The sequence below is a fragment of the Falco peregrinus genome, chromosome 6 (genome assembly GCF_023634155.1).
Source record: "Falco peregrinus isolate bFalPer1 chromosome 6, bFalPer1.pri, whole genome shotgun sequence".
Taxonomy (NCBI): Eukaryota; Metazoa; Chordata; class Aves; order Falconiformes; family Falconidae; genus Falco; species Falco peregrinus.
In genome coordinates this window covers 38711981-38729383 of record NC_073726.1, presented here as the reverse complement: position 1 = coordinate 38729383, position 17403 = coordinate 38711981, and the positions used below count along the sequence as shown (strand labels likewise).

Genomic DNA, 17403 nt, shown 5'->3' with positions numbered 1-17403 from the left:
ATGGTCCACCTGGGAGTCAGTCAGCAAGCTGATCCCAGCCCAAAGGGTGCTTGTTTATCCTGCCATTTTTCAGGGGAGCAGAGGCAGCTGGTGCTCAAACGGTTGCACACCATTTGCTGCAAGGAGGTAACTCCAAGCCAGATGTGCTGATGCCAGAGGCCAGCAAGAGATGGGAGAGGAAGGAGGCAGCAGTTATTCTGCTCACATAAGCCCAGCAGAGCCCTTGCTGTAGCCACTTGTGAGACAGACCATGGGTGGGAGGATGCTGGGGCGTAAGCATGTGGTGACAGAAATGAGAGCTGCCACTGCTGTGTCCCACCACAGGACCTGAAATCCAGGTCCAGCTCATGTAGCTATGACGCTGAAGTACACTGGAGTATTTGTGGTTTTGGCTGGTAACGTGCAGTTATTTGTTTTTGCTGACCTGAGTGCCTATGTGCTTCTTTCATCAGAGATCCGAGCTCAACTCATCGAGCAGCAGAAATGCCTGGAGCAGCAGACTGAAATGAGAGTGCAGCTTCTTCAGGATCTGCAGGATTTCTTCCGCAAGAAGTCAGAAATAGAGATGGAGTATTCACGAAACCTGGAAAAACTGGCAGAGAGATTCATGGCAAAAACAAGAAGTACAAAGGATCATCAGCAGTACAAGTAGGAGAGATTTCCTACCCCCTCACCCCCATGTTAGCCGTTGCTGGAGTGCTACACCACTCTCTGCTTCTGCTGGTTTTGAGTACCGCTAGGTTGAGCCCAGGTTCAAAGGTATATTCTAAATGCCCACCCCTATTTAGCAGCATAAGAATTCTCATTGCTGTTGAAGGTACACAGGTGCCTAAATACTGTTTTGTTGATTTGGCCCTCTGCAATTATTCGTGTAAGCTTCTGACAAGTTTCTTAAAAGGTAAGCTGCACAAATGTTATCGCTAACCTACCATATGGAATTTAAACCACCCAAAATACATACAGTATCTAGAATAGATGCAGAGCCCCAAAAGGGGTTGAAAGCTGTATGCTGATCTGTTGCAGTAGAGTTGATAGGGTTTGGAAGTGTCTAAATGAAGGTCAATCACCATTACAAAAAATAATAATAAAAAAAGACAAGAACTTTGGCAAAAAAAGCCATTAAGAAGAAAAACTATTTTGATTTGTTGTTGCATGTGACCTTGTGCTACCTCTTGACTCCTCTTACTCCTGGAAATGAAGATGATGTGAATGTTATGCCTTGCTTACAATGTAATGTATCCCTTTCATGGCCTAATAACTTGTATGCAAAACAAAAGGGTCAGGTAGTGTCTGGCAAAATGTGCGTACAGCACATTTTCCAAAGTGTTTTAGATGCATTACTGGCTGGCATAGTCTCATGGTTATTTTCCTGACTTGAGCTGATTAATGAATGCATTTGCCTGACCCTGTTATGCTTTTTTTATGCTATATTTTGTGTTTGTAAAACTGAAAAATGAGTACCTTTTTCCACTGTCCAGTTAGTGCTGTGCTAGAGATACACAGACAGAGCTTTTGTTTCACAAAAAAAGTCTTTTCCAAACACATCTGGCAAAGGAAAGGTTAATCCAAATACATCTCGCACAGTTCAAAGAGTAGTAACATATATTTCTTAAAATTCAGTTAAGTGACTCAATGCTTCTCTGAAATAACCAATGTTTGCATATGTCACTACTTCAGAGAGCGAGCTCTGGCATTTATTCAGCTTGTGGCAAAATCTTTTCGCCTTGCTCATACAAACATCGTTCCTCATTCTTAAACATGTTAAATCCAGACTGGCAGATGTGCACAGGGGTTATGACTGGAGCCCTGCCTTTGGCTTTGTTCTGCAATTCTCTGCTTTGAGAAGAGGTTGCAGCAAAAGTCACTTTAGCTGGTGGTCCCCTATGCTGTTCCCACCATTCCCTCCAGAACAGGCAGGAAGATCTGTGGGACTGGCTTTGGGACGTGCAGAAGCTTAATGGTCAGCACAGCCCTTCAGGGGTGCTTCTGTTGGCTGACCTGGCTGATAAAACCCTGAAGCTCCTTGCTGTGAGTAACACTGTTAAGATGTCCATCTCCAACCAAAAATGGGGAAGTCTCCTTAACTCACTTCTGATTCATAGCAAGGCACTGATGATTAAGAAAAGGCTTTTGTCTATTAATCACTTCTTGTTGCTCTGATTCTGAGGATGAAAGCTAAAGGTAGACAATGAGATGAGGAATTAAAAGGCATATTTCTAACAGTGAGAACAGTTAATTATTAGAACAATTTACCAAGAGTTGAAGGAGTTTCTCCCTCAGTTTCTCTGGCTGTTTTATCTTCATGTGCTTGATCCCTTTGACTATAGAAGAAACCTGCACAAGACAAGGGAAGAAAAAGAAAAAAAAAAAAAAGAGCAGCAAGTTTCTAGAGCACTTAGTTGCAAGGCAAACTTGAAATTAAAATTTTAATAAAATCATAATGTACATTTAAAAGCACATAAATAGGCTTTTGTTGTTTGTGAAACAGTTGCTGAAAGAAATGAGAAGTCATCTGTGATTTCAGTTTTTGTAATATTAAAAGCTTGGCGTGGGCCTCCAATGCAAAAAGTCTGTCAAGGAAATTCAGAACTGGACCGCAGTGGAAAAAGTCCAGTCCTGCTGATTGTCTTGTAATTGAACCATCTGGGACTGGCAGTAGCAGTATATTTATGAGTGCTGTGAATTTATGAACGCTGATCACAGAATATGTATGCTTCTGATATTTCCTTCTACTTTTATAGCAGTTATACAAATCCGTCACAGTGAAACAGCTACATCTGCAATTTTGCTCATGAAGGATTTGGGATGCGCTTGCAGTGCTTACCTATTTCTAATGTCAAAAATTAATTACTGTTGCTCTTTCAGCAGTGACCTTTATTGATTTTGAGTGTTTATTGATTTTGAGTATTTATTGATTTTGAATATTTACATGGGCTCCACCTGTAAGCAGCTGTAATGTTTGTGGCAAGGGTTTTTTTAGACTCTCAGGTGGCTCTGAATTCTTACGGTTTTTCTATATTTTTATATCCACGCTTCATGGGATTTGTAGAGTATGTCTTAAAAGTGATCTGAAGCTTACCTAACCCAAGTTATTCCAAGAATGGATTATCTGACTGTTCAGAAGCAGCCATTTTTACACAGCAAGTTATGACTGTAAATGTTAAGGATATGTTTGTGTTAATAATGTAACTTTTTCATTTCTGTACATAATACATGTGTATCTCCTCCTTAGGAAAGACCAGAACCTCTTGTCACCAGTGAACTGCTGGTACTTACTCCTGAACCAGGTGAGAAGAGAAAGCAAAGACCATGCAACATTGAGTGATATCTACCTGAACAATGTGATCATGCGGTTCATGCAGATAAGTGAAGACTCCACCAGAATGTTCAAGAAGGTAATGCTTCCCCTGCAGTCCTCCAGCTGGGCTTGTGAGATGCGTGAGTGAGGCAGAAGTGTCCTAATAGGTAGCATTTGAGGAGAAGATTCAGCACACGTAGCATAAAATCTGTTTTAGCACACATATAAATTCTTCATGACTGTTCTCGCAGAGCAAATCCTTAGTGCTGAAATGTCTGGGAACCTGCTGTATATGCTGGTGACCTTAAGAGCTGAATCACAAATATCCAAAAGGCAGGAAAAAAGGCTGTTCTTCTCTCAAAAGCATGCTTGTCTACCCATGCAGAAAGGGAACAGTTTTCACTTAGGACTCCCAAAATAGTAATGCTGTGTATTAATGAATTATTTGTAAAAACTGTATTTCATTGTAACTCTGTCATGAGAGAAATGGATTCAAGCCAAAGTAAGAGTGTGCCTTGCAGTACCTTGGCGTAAAGGTGGTAGTATATGCTGCAATTCTCCTAAAAGCGTTTTCTTTCCTTCCCAATATTAAATATAAACATATATTTTTGATAACTACTTCTATTAGATCATTTAAGCATTGTCTCTGTACATTTGTCCTTGTACATGCCCATTATGTGTTTTCATAACACATACAGTGTGTAAATCCCTCTTGTGCTACGCAAGCACTCTAGGCAGCCTTAGTCTGAGATCTACATAATGTGTTTGCAGTCATTGTTGTTATAATGTTCCGAAATAAAAATAGATTATAAATGCATATCCATCAGTTACAGTGGGATGCTGGTAGGCAAGCATCATAGAAAATACAGTTCAAAAAGAATAAAGGTTAAAGAACGTAAAGTGTGTGACTAGATGACAGCAAGGGTACCAGATTAATATTTTCTAAGTAGGGAACTGATTTCAAATATACCTGACCACAATCCTAGATAGATAGCAATGTGGTGGGGAGAAGAATCATTTAGGGAGCACATAGGTTGTACTTGGAGGAAAAAAAGGTAAAAACATGAATCAAATTCATTGGTGTGGATTGAAACCTGTAACAGTGATAGAGCTGAGATTTATAGTTTCTCAATCAGTAACGGTCTGTTCGTACAGTAGGTCTGATGCATAAAACTGTAGCTCACAAACTACTAAACTTATCAATATGGAAGATTATTATAGAAGTTGAAGAGATAACAGGAAAAGCAATTTGAGTGTGCTACAGTACTGTCTATGTGTAGTATCTCAGACTTGCTTGGACCAGTAGAAATTTTTAAGTAGTGAATCTGGAATAGTTTTTCAGTTGTTTATGTCATACCTCAGAAATCTCTTCTTCACCAAGTGTGCATTATTAGACTAGCTTGTTCAGTTCTTTAGCACTGGAAATCTTGCTTTTCCTTCCCTTTCCTCCAGATGGACTGTACAAAAATGCCTGAAGTTTTCTGTGAAGTGTGTGTCCTTCTTTACTCCTCATAACTTATAAATGCAGATTGCTGCAGCTTATCTCTCAGGAGGAGGAAAATACGGGGACATTTTCAGTGCATTAACAGGAGGCATATCATCCCATCTTCCTGACAGGCTCATCTCTTCACTCCATGTTGTGTCCAGGAAGGTGCAACATTTCAAATTTTCTCTTCCTAGCACGGTTTCTTGAAGAAGAGCAAGTAGCTGCTCTTGCTTTTTTATTCCTGACTTGGACCTTCTACAGGGAAAGAAGAGAAAGGAAATTGAGGGAGTCCTGCTGCATACAACCTGGAACACACATTAGTGGAGCCCAGATTCACAACAGCCCTATCTTACCCTTCAGCAGGGTTTGACAGCTAACACTTGGCATGATAGAGTCACATCAAACAGTTGTTAGCTGAGGTGGAGGATGGGCAGAGTGAGATCACCAAGAGCCGCTTGAAGGCACCTGAGCCAGACTGATAATGTGAGGGGAAGGCTGGCAGGAAGACACGCCGCACCTTGGCATGGCGTAAGTGAGCTTCATGGGTGTGTGGCCTGAATGTGGCAGCGGCTGTTCACCAGTATCAATTCTGAGCACACATTTTTAGGACAGTCCATCAGGAATCAATACTTGTTGGAGAAGGCTGGTATTTCCACTGAGTCCCAGGGTGCACAGTTCTCGCTGTGGTGCTTGCTGCATAGTACTGGTGATTTATTTGCTGTTAGTTCCCAGCTGCTTATACCTTGCATGATACCAGCTGCTTATGCCTTGAATACCTTGAACTGATTATACCTTGAATGATGATGAAGCTCTGGTTTCTCTTCTGTGAAAAGGGAAAGGAGTTATAAAATGAGGTGAACAACATTGGACAGAGAGAAAACCAAGGCCTGTGGAGGAGGTGAAGCTGTTGGCAAATTGGCTTGTTTTATTGATGACGAACATAAGCTGCCTACATCTATGTTTAGTCCAAATGGGCAGCTTCAACCATAATGATTTTTAAAGGTCCCTTTCAACCCAAACTATTCTATGATTCTGTGGTAATTTCTGTCAGATGTGAAAAAGCATCTTAAGGTATGTCACAGACTGTCTCAAAACTGCTCAATGGGTGTCCACCAGGCAACAGAAAGAGATCAGGTGCAAAACACATGCCCTGTACTATAGTCCCCCTTACTGGAAAGAGGTCACAGAAGCAAAGAGAAGGGGCACTTAAAATAAAAGAGATGACATCCAACACTCTTCTCCATCAAAATCTTATTCTCCCTGAAGAAAATGCTGTGGGATTTGTTGAAGATCTGTAAACATGAAATAGAATATTTAACCAATTTATGTCACTTTCTGTACGTTACTTTTGAAAAAGACTGGATTTGGAATAAAATTCTGTTGGAGAGAACTATAATCACTCTCAGTGGGTGTCATCCCTATGAAAGCCTATGGGATTTGTTCACTGTTAGCAGATTTCAGATTGAAGTAAAGACCAACCAGAGACTGCAGGTACTTCTACATTGGAGTCTGGATCATACTGTTCTGTGAAATATGTACTTTCTCTCTTATAAGTAATAAAAGTCAATATAACAGCAGTAACGTGAAGATTTCAAAAATGAAGGTTAACAAGTGCATGCTTAATATCTTACTGCAGTCCATGGTCAGGAGCAGGAAATACACCCTTCTAACATATCTATACTCCTGGGTTTCACAACATTGCACATAGGAGCATTTAATATCTTTCTAAGTAATTTCCAAATACCAGCTAATTAAGTTTCTCTGTATTCAATAATTAGGTCATTTAATTATGTATCTTCCAGTTTATCAACCTAATAGTATTATGCATCACTATTATCACCTTGGTTTACTTCTCCCTCAGTCTTGGCAGCAGCTTCTTGCATCTTTGGAGATGCTTTAACTCTACTTCCAAGTCTGGAGAGTAACTATGCCAAGTCTACAGAGGAGATCTCCATTCTCCTGCTCTGAACCCTCAATCTGCCTGTTGCAGAAGGGAAAAATGTCTCTGAGTGGATTGCCCTATTGCTCACAAGAAAGATACAGAGAGACAACAGCAAAGTCATTCTGAGCTTCTTGGCTGTTTCTGCTCCTTCTTTTTTCTCCTCCCCTCTCCTCCCAAGAGGATGAGGCTTCTTACTCAGCTTCTCGGCGGCAGCCCTTAGTGGCTTTTTCCACCTCACTGGTGGGCACTTAGGTCCTCAAATGAAACTTTTCCATGAAGTAAGCCCAACATTTTCTAGAGAGATACTGTTTGTATGCTAGCCTAAATTGAATTGTCGTAAAGAAAAGATCAAACAATTTCATCATTTCCTGGACATGCTTACCAGTAGAGTATTGTTTTGTTCCCTCTCCTGCTGATGTCTCCTATGTGGGGTAGGGCACAAAGTCATTTGTCTGTAGCAACCCCTTTCTGTAGTCCTGTAAAAGGTGTGTTGTACCCAGTGTTGGTTTATATGAAATGTAGCGATGAGGAGTGTCTGTACCCCTTGGTCTTTGTACATTACCCTTGTCTCAACTGTCTGTTCTTCCTCATTCTGGTTCTTCCTTTTGTGTGCATCTATACATCTGTCTCAACATTTGGATTGCTTTGGTGAAGTCATCCCTGTTGGTTCTACCATATATGTTCTGATGGGCCAGGATATTTTGTATTCAGGCACCTGGTTGTACATAGCTTTCCTGTCTAGACTGGTCTGCTTAACATGTAGATACTCATTAATTTTGTTCTCCCGGGAGCTCTTTTTTCCAAGGGTCAGGAACCAGCATCTGTTTAAATGTACTAAATGCAGGACAAAGATAGGATCTAGTCCAGAGATTTTGTGGCATTTATCTGATGATGTTACGTCAGGCCTCATACTTCCAGATAGGCACTTAAGTTCTTTTTAGTTGCTGGCATATAAAAGCAGTACAGATTGCTGTTCATGCCTGGCCTTCATGCTGCACATAAAAATACGAACATAAAGTAGCAGAGTTCAAACCTTGTATGCTTGCGTGTTTCTTCAGGCAGATGGGGTGGATGGCCTCATGGGAACAATTAAAGAATAAAGTAATAAGGAAAAATGTCAAGCAGAAGGGAAAAGTATTATGCAGAACATTTCATGCAGTGATTCTGGTTACCCCAGCATTAATAATCAACTGTATAAACACATACCCACAAAATCCTTAAGCAGATTTGTATATTTATAATTTATAAACATGTATTTTCTTTGGACAGAAACCATAATGAGCCAAGATGAACATATCTTCCAGTGTTTACAGTAAAAGATGCTGGAGAAGCCAAGCACAATAAATATTTTAGTTCCATAATCTGGCTATTAACAAGGAATATGACTACCTGCCAAATCTATTCGATGTTATAAAAATTGTGGCATATATTGAGATTTTTTGCATCTAAAACATTTTCTTAAACATTTAAAGGTTTAAAAGGATAGCAGAGCTATTTGTTGCTATAGACCAGCAAATCTGGGACAAAATTTTACTATAAGTTGGTTCTGTCAGTGTTAACGCAACTCATGAAAGCTCCTTAAAAGAAGGGTTTGCACATCACTTCCCCCAGGGACCTACAGCAGACTCATTTAAAAGCAATAGTCATAGAATATTTTCCCTAAATGATGTAACTGCGAGTAGCATTGTGTGTGCTAAATACAGACACTAAAGAGTTCCAGGAAGAACTGAACTGACTCTTAAATTTCACTGAAAAACCCAAAAGAGTAAAGTTTGGGTGCCCAGTTATGCTCTAACTGAAATGGATGGGAAAATTCATACATACTTCAATGAAAGGGTATTAGTGTGGAATAAAATTTGAAGTTTCTCAGGCATTAATCCATAAATGTAAATCTTGATAACATCAGTAGGACCGCTGATGTATTGAAAGGTAGCACATACTGAAAGGGTGGTTTAGGTACACTTATTTGTCTGTTGCATGGGCGTGATCTATCCTACTAACAGGTGAAAAAAATATGCCAATGTTTCTTAATGCTTTGAACCAGATTAGTAACATATGTAATATTTTTAGCAAGAGTTTGCATGTGCTCTAACATTTTTATGTTCTTTCTTCTTTTGGTTAATAGATGCTAATACATTTCTCTAAGTCATAGTGAGTAAAGAAGCACCTCAGTGATTGATTGTCAGGTTTTAATAGCCTGATCAGACCTATCAACTCAGCTCCAGGAAAATGCGTGCTGCATCTTACATTCTATTGTTTGGCTACCCTGAGGATAGGCTCCTAGAGGAGCACACAGTTCAAACATACTAAAGTACTGCAGGGAATAGGTAGCATAAAAGAGAAATAGGAGAGCCATTAACCACTGAAAATAAATGCACTTCTTATCTGGTGCTCTAACATGCTATATATTACACACTAAAAGCTGTATCATTTGCCACTTGAGTCAGTATTTCTTGATCTTAAATGCTAATGTAAAATGTGTTGGTTCTTTACAGTAAATCCTTTTTATACTGCTAAGCTTAACCAAATTTCCTGATCTTTATTGGACAATTCCTACAAAATCTTTCATCAGAAAGTGGCAGCAACTGACATGTTATCCATCACTACAGACACGCTCTGCAGGTTGGATCCCCAGATGAACTGGTGGAAGGATAACTCCTCTGTGATCCTGTGGCATTGCTAGGCTGTCTCTTCCTAATTTTTACTCTTTTTGTTGGTCACCTCCCTCCCTCCCTCCCTCCCTGTCTTTTTGCTTCCCATTTTAAAGCCTACTTTCCTTTCCTAAAAATATCTCCCTCCTTCCTCTACTGTGATCTTTTCCCTTCACTTCAAATTTACCATCAATCAACATGTTACCTGGAAGAGATCATGTATGCATGGTAGCCAGTAAATCCCGGGGGCTGGACTGCTTGTGCTTCAGTGCGGCATAAAGCTCTACAAGAGCAAAGAGAAGAAATGGGTCCTAGCAAACAGTGATCATTCCCCAAATCCTCAACTCATCCGGTGTCTTATTTGCGTTAAGGTGTAACTGAAGAGCAGAAAAGAAGGATGCGTCCTTCGGTGAACTGCTGCATGCTTTGCTTACAACAAAATCTACAAAAGGGAAAGAGAAAATTGGTTTGTGGATTTTGGTCTCATCTTCTCAAATAAACTTTTGCACTGCTAGGTTAAGGCATGCCGCCTTAGAATCTGTGTTGCTGTATTTTGGGCTTGTGTTGTCATCAGCTTTGAGATGGTAGTGACCAATAGTTGAAAGAGATAAATTGCTTGAAGATGGAGTTTGTCTACAGTTTTTTTCCCTACACGTGTATGCTTCCATCTTCCAGTCTTAATGTCAGCCATCTTATTTATATGTTTTGTCCTTCTTTCTGATAAATTACAAAAAAAGACCACTCATATTCAGCACTATAGAAGCAGCTATCCAAGAGAAAACAGGTGGCCTCTGCTTCTTGGGGCTTTGAGGAAATGTGTAAGCTGTGTCAGAGCTGTGCTGCTGACTTTTAAAGGCAGGGTGCCAATGTAAAGCAATGAAAAGCAATTCAAAATTTTTGCTGAAGCTTTTACTGTGTTCCCCTACAGCAGCTTGCAAGTCTGCAGTCCTTTTACAATTCTTTACAAGCACTCTGTGCACTGTTATGCATATGAATTTTTGTCCTTAATATTAGATGAAAATAATCTGATATTTGCAAAGAAATGTCAGTAGTAAGCCTTATGTTTTAGATAATTCAGTAGTAGAGCACATGAAAAACACCAGACTTTGAAAAGTGTGGGCAATAAGGAAAGTTTCATAGTAGTTCTTTGTAACTTGGCTTCAGAGCGTCTCTCTCACTGTGCCTTAGCTACTACAGCTAATGCCCTTGGGAATACAAGAATTTCACTGAAGTTTTTTTTAATTTATATTCTAGGTTCTTGTCAGTTAAAAATCATCTTGCGTATAGGGACTGGAGTGAATGCTAATAAGGGATATGGCTAGTTCCTTAAAATATTGCCCAGAGTTAGGAGTATGACAGTAGGAATAGGAGAAAAAAATCAAGATTTTCTATTCCAGCTACTGTATGTGTCTGTTTCATCCTCCTGGAAGACACAGTGGGTGGGATGTGTGGCGTAGTTCCTCCTCGTACGTGGGTGTTGCACTGGAAAGTCTCATTCAGAAAACATTAGTCCTGCAGGTGTTTTAGTGATGGCCAAGTATGTGTTAGCAGCTTTGGGGATGAGTTGTCCCTGAGGATTTTCCTTTGGCTCCTATACATATACAAAGTACTTCTCATAGCTAAGGCCGTTATCTATCATGAAATTGGAGTTTTTAGAAGCTAGGCTACTTGTCAATTTATTCACAGAAGAAAAAGCTGACGTTTCCAGCATGGATGTTACAACTCTGAGAGTAGCAGAAGAAACACAGCCAGGCTGTTTGCCAGGTCCCGTAGCTCTATTCTATAGCTGTTTTCCAAAGGCTGTGGTACAAATGCCTTCAACTCTTGCACAGTTGCCACAATTTTCATCTGATTGAACTGCTATGGACAGCTAACAAAGGAATATATTTGAATGAGACTCCAATTAAATACTCATATTTTGACAAACTTCCTTTCATTATTAACTGCTGCTAAGCATTTCATTTTTTTCTGGGTCAGGATGAAAGTAAAGACACAGTCCAGAAAAGCTAAACAAAGCTGTTTCAGCAGCCCACTCTGTGGAATATTATGCAGTTGGGTATCTGTTTCAAAGATGAGCCACAGTTATTTCTTGCATAAATATTTAGATAGTTGCATGTGCTGAGAAACAAAGACTATTTTAGATGTAAAATTGGGTGGGTTGTCCCTCTAGAATATCACATTCCACATGGTTTAGTTTTCGTATGTATCATGGCAGTTATAAAACAGTACACAGTTTGTTCCATTAAAAAGGCTTATAGCATTAATCCTGAACTTCACCGTATCTGTTGGCACCTAACCTTCCTGGGAAAACCTCTCCAATTACTTCTGGGTTTCATTTTAGAAGTCTTCTAAATGTTATGTTATCTGTCTACCTCTGCATCCCTGAAACATTATTTTTAGCGTACTGTAATCCTGTCAGAGCAGTGTCATCGCGACCAATGTTGCATTCACTATCTAGGATGAACAATGAGTGCGAATGTTAAGAAGCAAATGTACGCTGCAGTTTTGCTGTGCCTTTTTCCTGATCATTTCTTTCTAATTACAGAGTAAAGAGATTGCGTTTCAACTTCATGAAGACTTAATGAAAGTACTTAACGAGCTTTACACAGTAAGTACAGTTACTTTCTTAGGTTATCTTATACAAATTCCATATCAGACTTCTGCTATAAGCTTTAAGTGGCCTTTTATACCCCTCAGTGGAGATGCCTATTTTTGTCTTTTACACAAGTCTAAACTATCTCTTTTGGGAAGACTGCTCACTTGTTTAGAATACATATGCTAATGCTTTCAGGATTACTATTTACTTCAACCCTTTTTCCCCCCAGACTCTGCTAAGCTAGTTTATTATAAGTTTTGTTGATTATTAATGAGACATTTCTACTCAGAGCTTACCAGAGCAAAGCTTCCTTTTCTGCCTTGTTTTTGTCCATGCTGACATCCTGCTTGGTTTAACTCATGGGCTACACTCAGTAAAAATCATAGGTGCTTGCAGATCCAGTGCTGTGCTGTCTAAATGTTACCTATGTGCCCTTCCGCCTCCCCTTCCCCCCGCCGCCTGATAAGGGATAAGTAAATAATGAAAAATAGAGGGTTGTATACCATACCATTTAGAAAGGTCAAGAAAAAAATACCATGAGCACTTTAGCAAGCTGCTGCCAACCCATTGAAAACTCTGAAAGGAGTTAGGTCTAAAGCTGTTTTCTTATTTGAAACCCATCTACACAACTTGTTACTACAGAATGATGTCTTGTCTACCTAATAACTATTTTCCCAAATACTTTTTGAGGGGGTACTTTCTGAGAATGAAGAAAGCAAGAATTACTGGGTGTTTTTTAAACATAGCTATAAAATGAAGAGGAACTGGTAACATCTACCTCTTATAAAAATCTGTTGATTCCTGCTGGTTAAGGTTGTTGTACATCTAAATTATCTTTTCTGACTGGAAGAACTGAAATATCTATGCTCCAGTACCCTGCATAACAATTCTAAAGTGCTCCCTTCCCTATCCTCAAAATTTGTGGGACCATCCCCCACCCCCCATTTATATCAAGGAACAATTTGTGATTTTAAGGAAGTTTAGGAAGATACCAGAGACCAGCTTCCCTCAAGCAGAGATCAGTCAAATGTTACTTTTGTACATCTTGTCAGTTTTTCTTTTGATCTGGGGAGAACTGTGCATCCATCAGTGGATGGGTTGAAGAGCATTGGCACTGAAGAACAACTTATGCAGCAAAAAGGAGATCCAAAGAAAATTAGACCTCTCTCACTGCCCTGCATTCTTTTGGATTGTAGTTATGCACAGCTGGAATATGCCTGAGCTTTGTTTGTTTGTTTGTTTGTTTGAGGGCTTTTCTTCGGGGCTGTTTTTTTTCTGAATCACCACTGATTTTGTAGGGTGTAATACTGCAAAACCTTGTTGGCCGAGGCCTGTAGTCAGTGAGGTATGCTGGGATCAGCTTCTGCAAAGTAGTGATAGCCGCAGACAGCTCACAGCTGCAGGGGATCAGCGACTATAGGAGCCATTGCACAAGTGGGGCTTCAGCGGTGAGTAAGCCCTGAAGATACAGTCTTGTTTCAATTAAACAGTTGCATAACTCCAGTGCCTAGCGAGGCGCGGGATTAGTGCCTGTGCTCTCAGGGTAGGAAAACAGTGAAGCATGTGCTGAAATACTTGCTGAATCACCAGTGAAAATCTGCAAGACCGGACTTCGGTATTTTCACTCTTCTTCTTCTTCACACTGGCGCTGTATCTTCCCCCTGATGGCTACAGATTTATTCAGATATTAACTTCCATGTTACAGCTTCCAGTGAATGCTAATTCCTTTCTCAGAATTTTAAGATTTTCGTAAAATAAGAAGTTTTTTGAAGTTAATGCACAAAGCACATGCACAATTTGAATTAGGTTACTGCTGCATGATGGTTTCTTGGGATGGAATTTACTTAACCTAATTTTCAGACATCTGCAGTGTAGGTACAAATACCATTGCTTGCCTTCTGGATTCCAGTTATAGTCACTGGAGGTCTAATATGGGGAGATCAGACCCCTTTGTCTGATCAGATTCAAGCATCTGCTTCAGATGAAATGATTACACTGTTAACTCCATTGTCCAGCTTTTCATTGATTGCAAAGGACTTGCTCAGGTGTAGATGCCCACATTTAGCCAGATACAGCCCACTTTTAGTAAAGTGACAATATGGTGCAGGGTAGCATCTGTTCCATTGCTTGCGTGTTTAGAATGATCATCAGCATATGTGTATTATAGCTGCTTGTGTACATAAAGGTAGAACAATATCTAGACAGATGGAAACCTCATGCACAGGTTTTTAATTCTGTGACATTTACTATTTACAGAATAAGATCATAGTGGCCTTACCAAAACAAACGTCTACAATTTTAATCTCCAGGGGGTATGCTTCTCAGTCACTTACGAAGAGAAATCATGTTCCTGTTTGCCCTATGATTTATAGGGGGTGGGTGGGGGGTGGTGGAATTCAATCTTACTATTGTGAGATAAATTTTTGTGTCCAAAAGAGACCAAATTAGTTTCAAGTCTGTGAATAATGTACTGATATTGAAGTCTCTCCCTACTATTTGGTTCTGGGTTGGTTTTTTTTTTAAGGAATGGTGCCTTCATGAAGTGTAACTTAAAATATGAAGCCTTATTGGAGTTTAAATACGTCTAAAACTTTTGAGTGAGGAGAATGTATCAGAGCTTTTAATGTGTTTGAAGAAAAGTTTAATAATTTGTTTACTTCTTATCATCATTCCATATCTTACAAGAAAGGTCTAAATTGAGGTCCCCTTTCAGAATTAAAAACCAAACAGTTGTGCATAAGCGTGCATTGAAGAGAATAAAAGAAGAGAATTGAAATCGCTAAAAGCTAAAGTAAGAGTACTTATTCTGAGGCACAGATATGTAGCCAACGTAAGGAAATTGCATGTTTTATTTGTTACTCCTTGAACTTCTCGGATGAGGAGTGGGTCTGTTAGACACACAAATTAAGACGGCATGTTCCTGAGTTTCTCTAATGCTTTGGGATCAAGGCCTGGATTAAATGCTTGTTTCAAACCCAAATGATGAGAAGCTTTACCACCCATCTCTAGCATGCCAGCCAGACTTGAGGCCTCACCAAGACTTCTCAAGCACGAGATATCTCAAAACCAGTTTATCTAGAATGATCCAGAATAAACAGGATGTTTAAAGGAATTGCTACTGGTTTGGTCCAGATGTTTTTACTGGGTGGGTTCAAATACAAGCTACTAAGTATCAGAATAATAACTGACTTTTTTTTTCTGGTGATAATGTTGTATCAAGTGTCCTAGTCTTTTGTATCATAGAAGGTGCCAGAAAAATAAGGTGACTTTGGGACCCATCTCTGAATATCTAGTCTTCCACTTCTGCCTCAGAAAATCCTGTTTAACCTGTTCATAGGGCCAAATCTAAAACCTGCTGTAGTTAGGGAGTTGTGTCCATTGGTTTTCACAGGGTTTAGATCCAGCAAGTCAATAAGCAGTGCTGTAGATTTTGCAAAGAAGAAGCTGCTCTAAGAGTAGAAAATAAGAAATTACTAAGAAATTGTAGAGACATGCCACCTTCCACTAAGAGTACATTATGAATATTTTCAATTTAAAAAACTTTCTGCTCAAATATATTTTTTAACTTGTGAAAGTTTTAACCTCTGCCTTTTGAGAGAGACTAGAAAGCATTTTGGCTGCTTATTTAATGTGGAAAAACTCAGAACTGCAATGAAATGTAAAAAAAAATAATCAGATGCTCTGAAGTATTAAATACCTACTGTTCTTTAAAAATGCACACTAATAAGAGATCTTTCTCCTTGCTTACACTTTATGTAACTAATTCCTTTTCCCATTTTCATTACTAGGAATTATTGTGGAAATAGGAAATTTGTACCATAGGTCTTCATTTATTCCCTGGGAGTAGCTTAGCTTGTGTTGACGTTGACGTTGACTTGTCCCATCCTCATTAAAATTACACATCATGTATCGGATTGTTCAAAAATAAGAGCAGGAGCAGGTGAACCACAACTTCAGAAGATATTCTGAGAACCTGTCAGCAAAGCAGGCTTACTTTGCTAGAATAATCAGAATTTTGTAAGGGAAACTTTTTCATTTTCTATCTCTTTCACATAGAGAAGATTTTCTTACACATTATGTTACTTATTTATATGTTTTCTGTGTGTTATATGACTAGTGAAAAATGCATTTTGAGATTATATTTTCAAATGTCAGTATTTTATGCACTGGTTCTTAAATTATGATTCAAGTGATCATGCTAAAAACAATTGAATAGCTAAGCTTCATTCTGTATCTTTGCAAGTGCAATAAATCGCAAGTGGCGAGTACTTCCAATTATGAATGGTTTCTCCCTGGCGGTGCCAGCCAGTCAGTATTTTCAGGTGGCATCCCAGCTGCTGCATTCCTCTCTTACTCCTTGCCCTACTACACATTAACCTGATGTAGACTAGTAATTAGTCCCATGTTTTATGTAAGGATATAAGCGATGGAAACTAGAGTGAGGTGTATCTTTTGAGTGAGCGTGGATGGGGAAAGAGGAGCCCAGTTAGTTGTGTGGTGTCACAGAGCAGAGTTTATTTCCTGGAAATTACAGGGGGAAAAACTGGTGAAACTGAAAACTGTAGGAGGTTTGGGTTGGTATTTTTTGTGAACAGAGGGATTTAGAAATCTTACATCTTGACTTGAAAGAGGCAACAAGTTACTGATTTTACAATAGATCATCTTTGTGAGAGAGCACTCCCCAGTCAAACTTCTCTTCTATTTCTCTGGAAAGCTAAAATACCTTGTATTATCAAACCAAGGACTGGAATATGGCAATAACGTCTGAGTGATTTGGAATGGTAGGAAACAGAAGGTAGGCAGACTCTTTGCTTGCAATGAAGGGAGGTCTCTACTGGATTTTTTTAGGTGTCAGGACATACTCATAAATGACCTCTAAAGGAGTCATGGAGGGGTATCAATGAGGTGGCAAGTTTGCTAAAAATACAGAGCTGCTTCAGTAATAAGGGTGAAGCTGAATGGTGGAGAAAAGTGATGCACATATTAAAGATGCATCTTCATGTCTCCCACTTGGCTTTCCAAATTACTCCTACTGGCATCACACTTTTCACAAGCAATACAAATGTAAGGCTTTCAGAAAAATGAAGAAGTAGGGACAGTCCAAAGCAAACAATTCAATATTAAGCAAGACAGGGCTGCTTTGCCTCTTGCATTTTCCATTGCTTTATCTTACTCTTTAGAAATCTTGGCTGTTTTATTTCTCAAGGTAGTTGCTGCCAGATTTTCTTTTTTCTTTGCTGAAATAACACAGAATCTAGTCTTTTTACAGAAAAGTTAAGTTCAATTTACTGTAGCACACCAGAGATCTAAGAAGGTGAAATCAGTCATTCTGTATTGGTAGTAGTGTATCTGTGACAATTCCTAGAACCACATCAGAGGTTGGTTTGGAAGTGAACAGGATGCTGAAAACAGCTAGTGCTGAGCCTACTT

At 39.4% G+C, this 17403-nt stretch overlaps 1 protein-coding gene and 1 long non-coding RNA gene across 5 annotated transcripts in view; one reads left to right on the top strand and one right to left on the bottom strand.

Moving 5' to 3' along the window:
- The window catches only part of SRGAP1 (SLIT-ROBO Rho GTPase activating protein 1), a 150440-nt gene that overhangs the window by 75824 nt on the left and 57213 nt on the right, over nt 1-17403 (top strand). For both annotated transcript variants that reach the window (XM_005242074.3, XM_005242072.3), the window contains exons 2-4: nt 453-648; nt 3233-3395; nt 11923-11985. In XM_005242074.3, the coding sequence (XP_005242131.1) occupies nt 453-648; nt 3233-3395; nt 11923-11985 (422 nt within the window). The remainder of the gene's footprint in view (nt 1-452; nt 649-3232; nt 3396-11922; nt 11986-17403) is intronic.
- Nucleotides 504-12363, bottom strand: LOC114013461 (uncharacterized). 3 transcript variants are annotated; one of them, XR_008747790.1, is made up of 6 exons: nt 12270-12363; nt 9583-9819; nt 4656-5607; nt 3333-3458; nt 2254-2334; nt 504-592 (listed from the first exon to the last, which is right to left on the bottom strand). It is a non-coding gene; the product is annotated as an uncharacterized LOC114013461 (long non-coding RNA). The 3 variants fall into 3 exon arrangements; XR_008747788.1 differs by having other exon boundaries at nt 3333-5607; XR_008747789.1 differs by lacking the exon at nt 9583-9819 and having other exon boundaries at nt 3333-5607.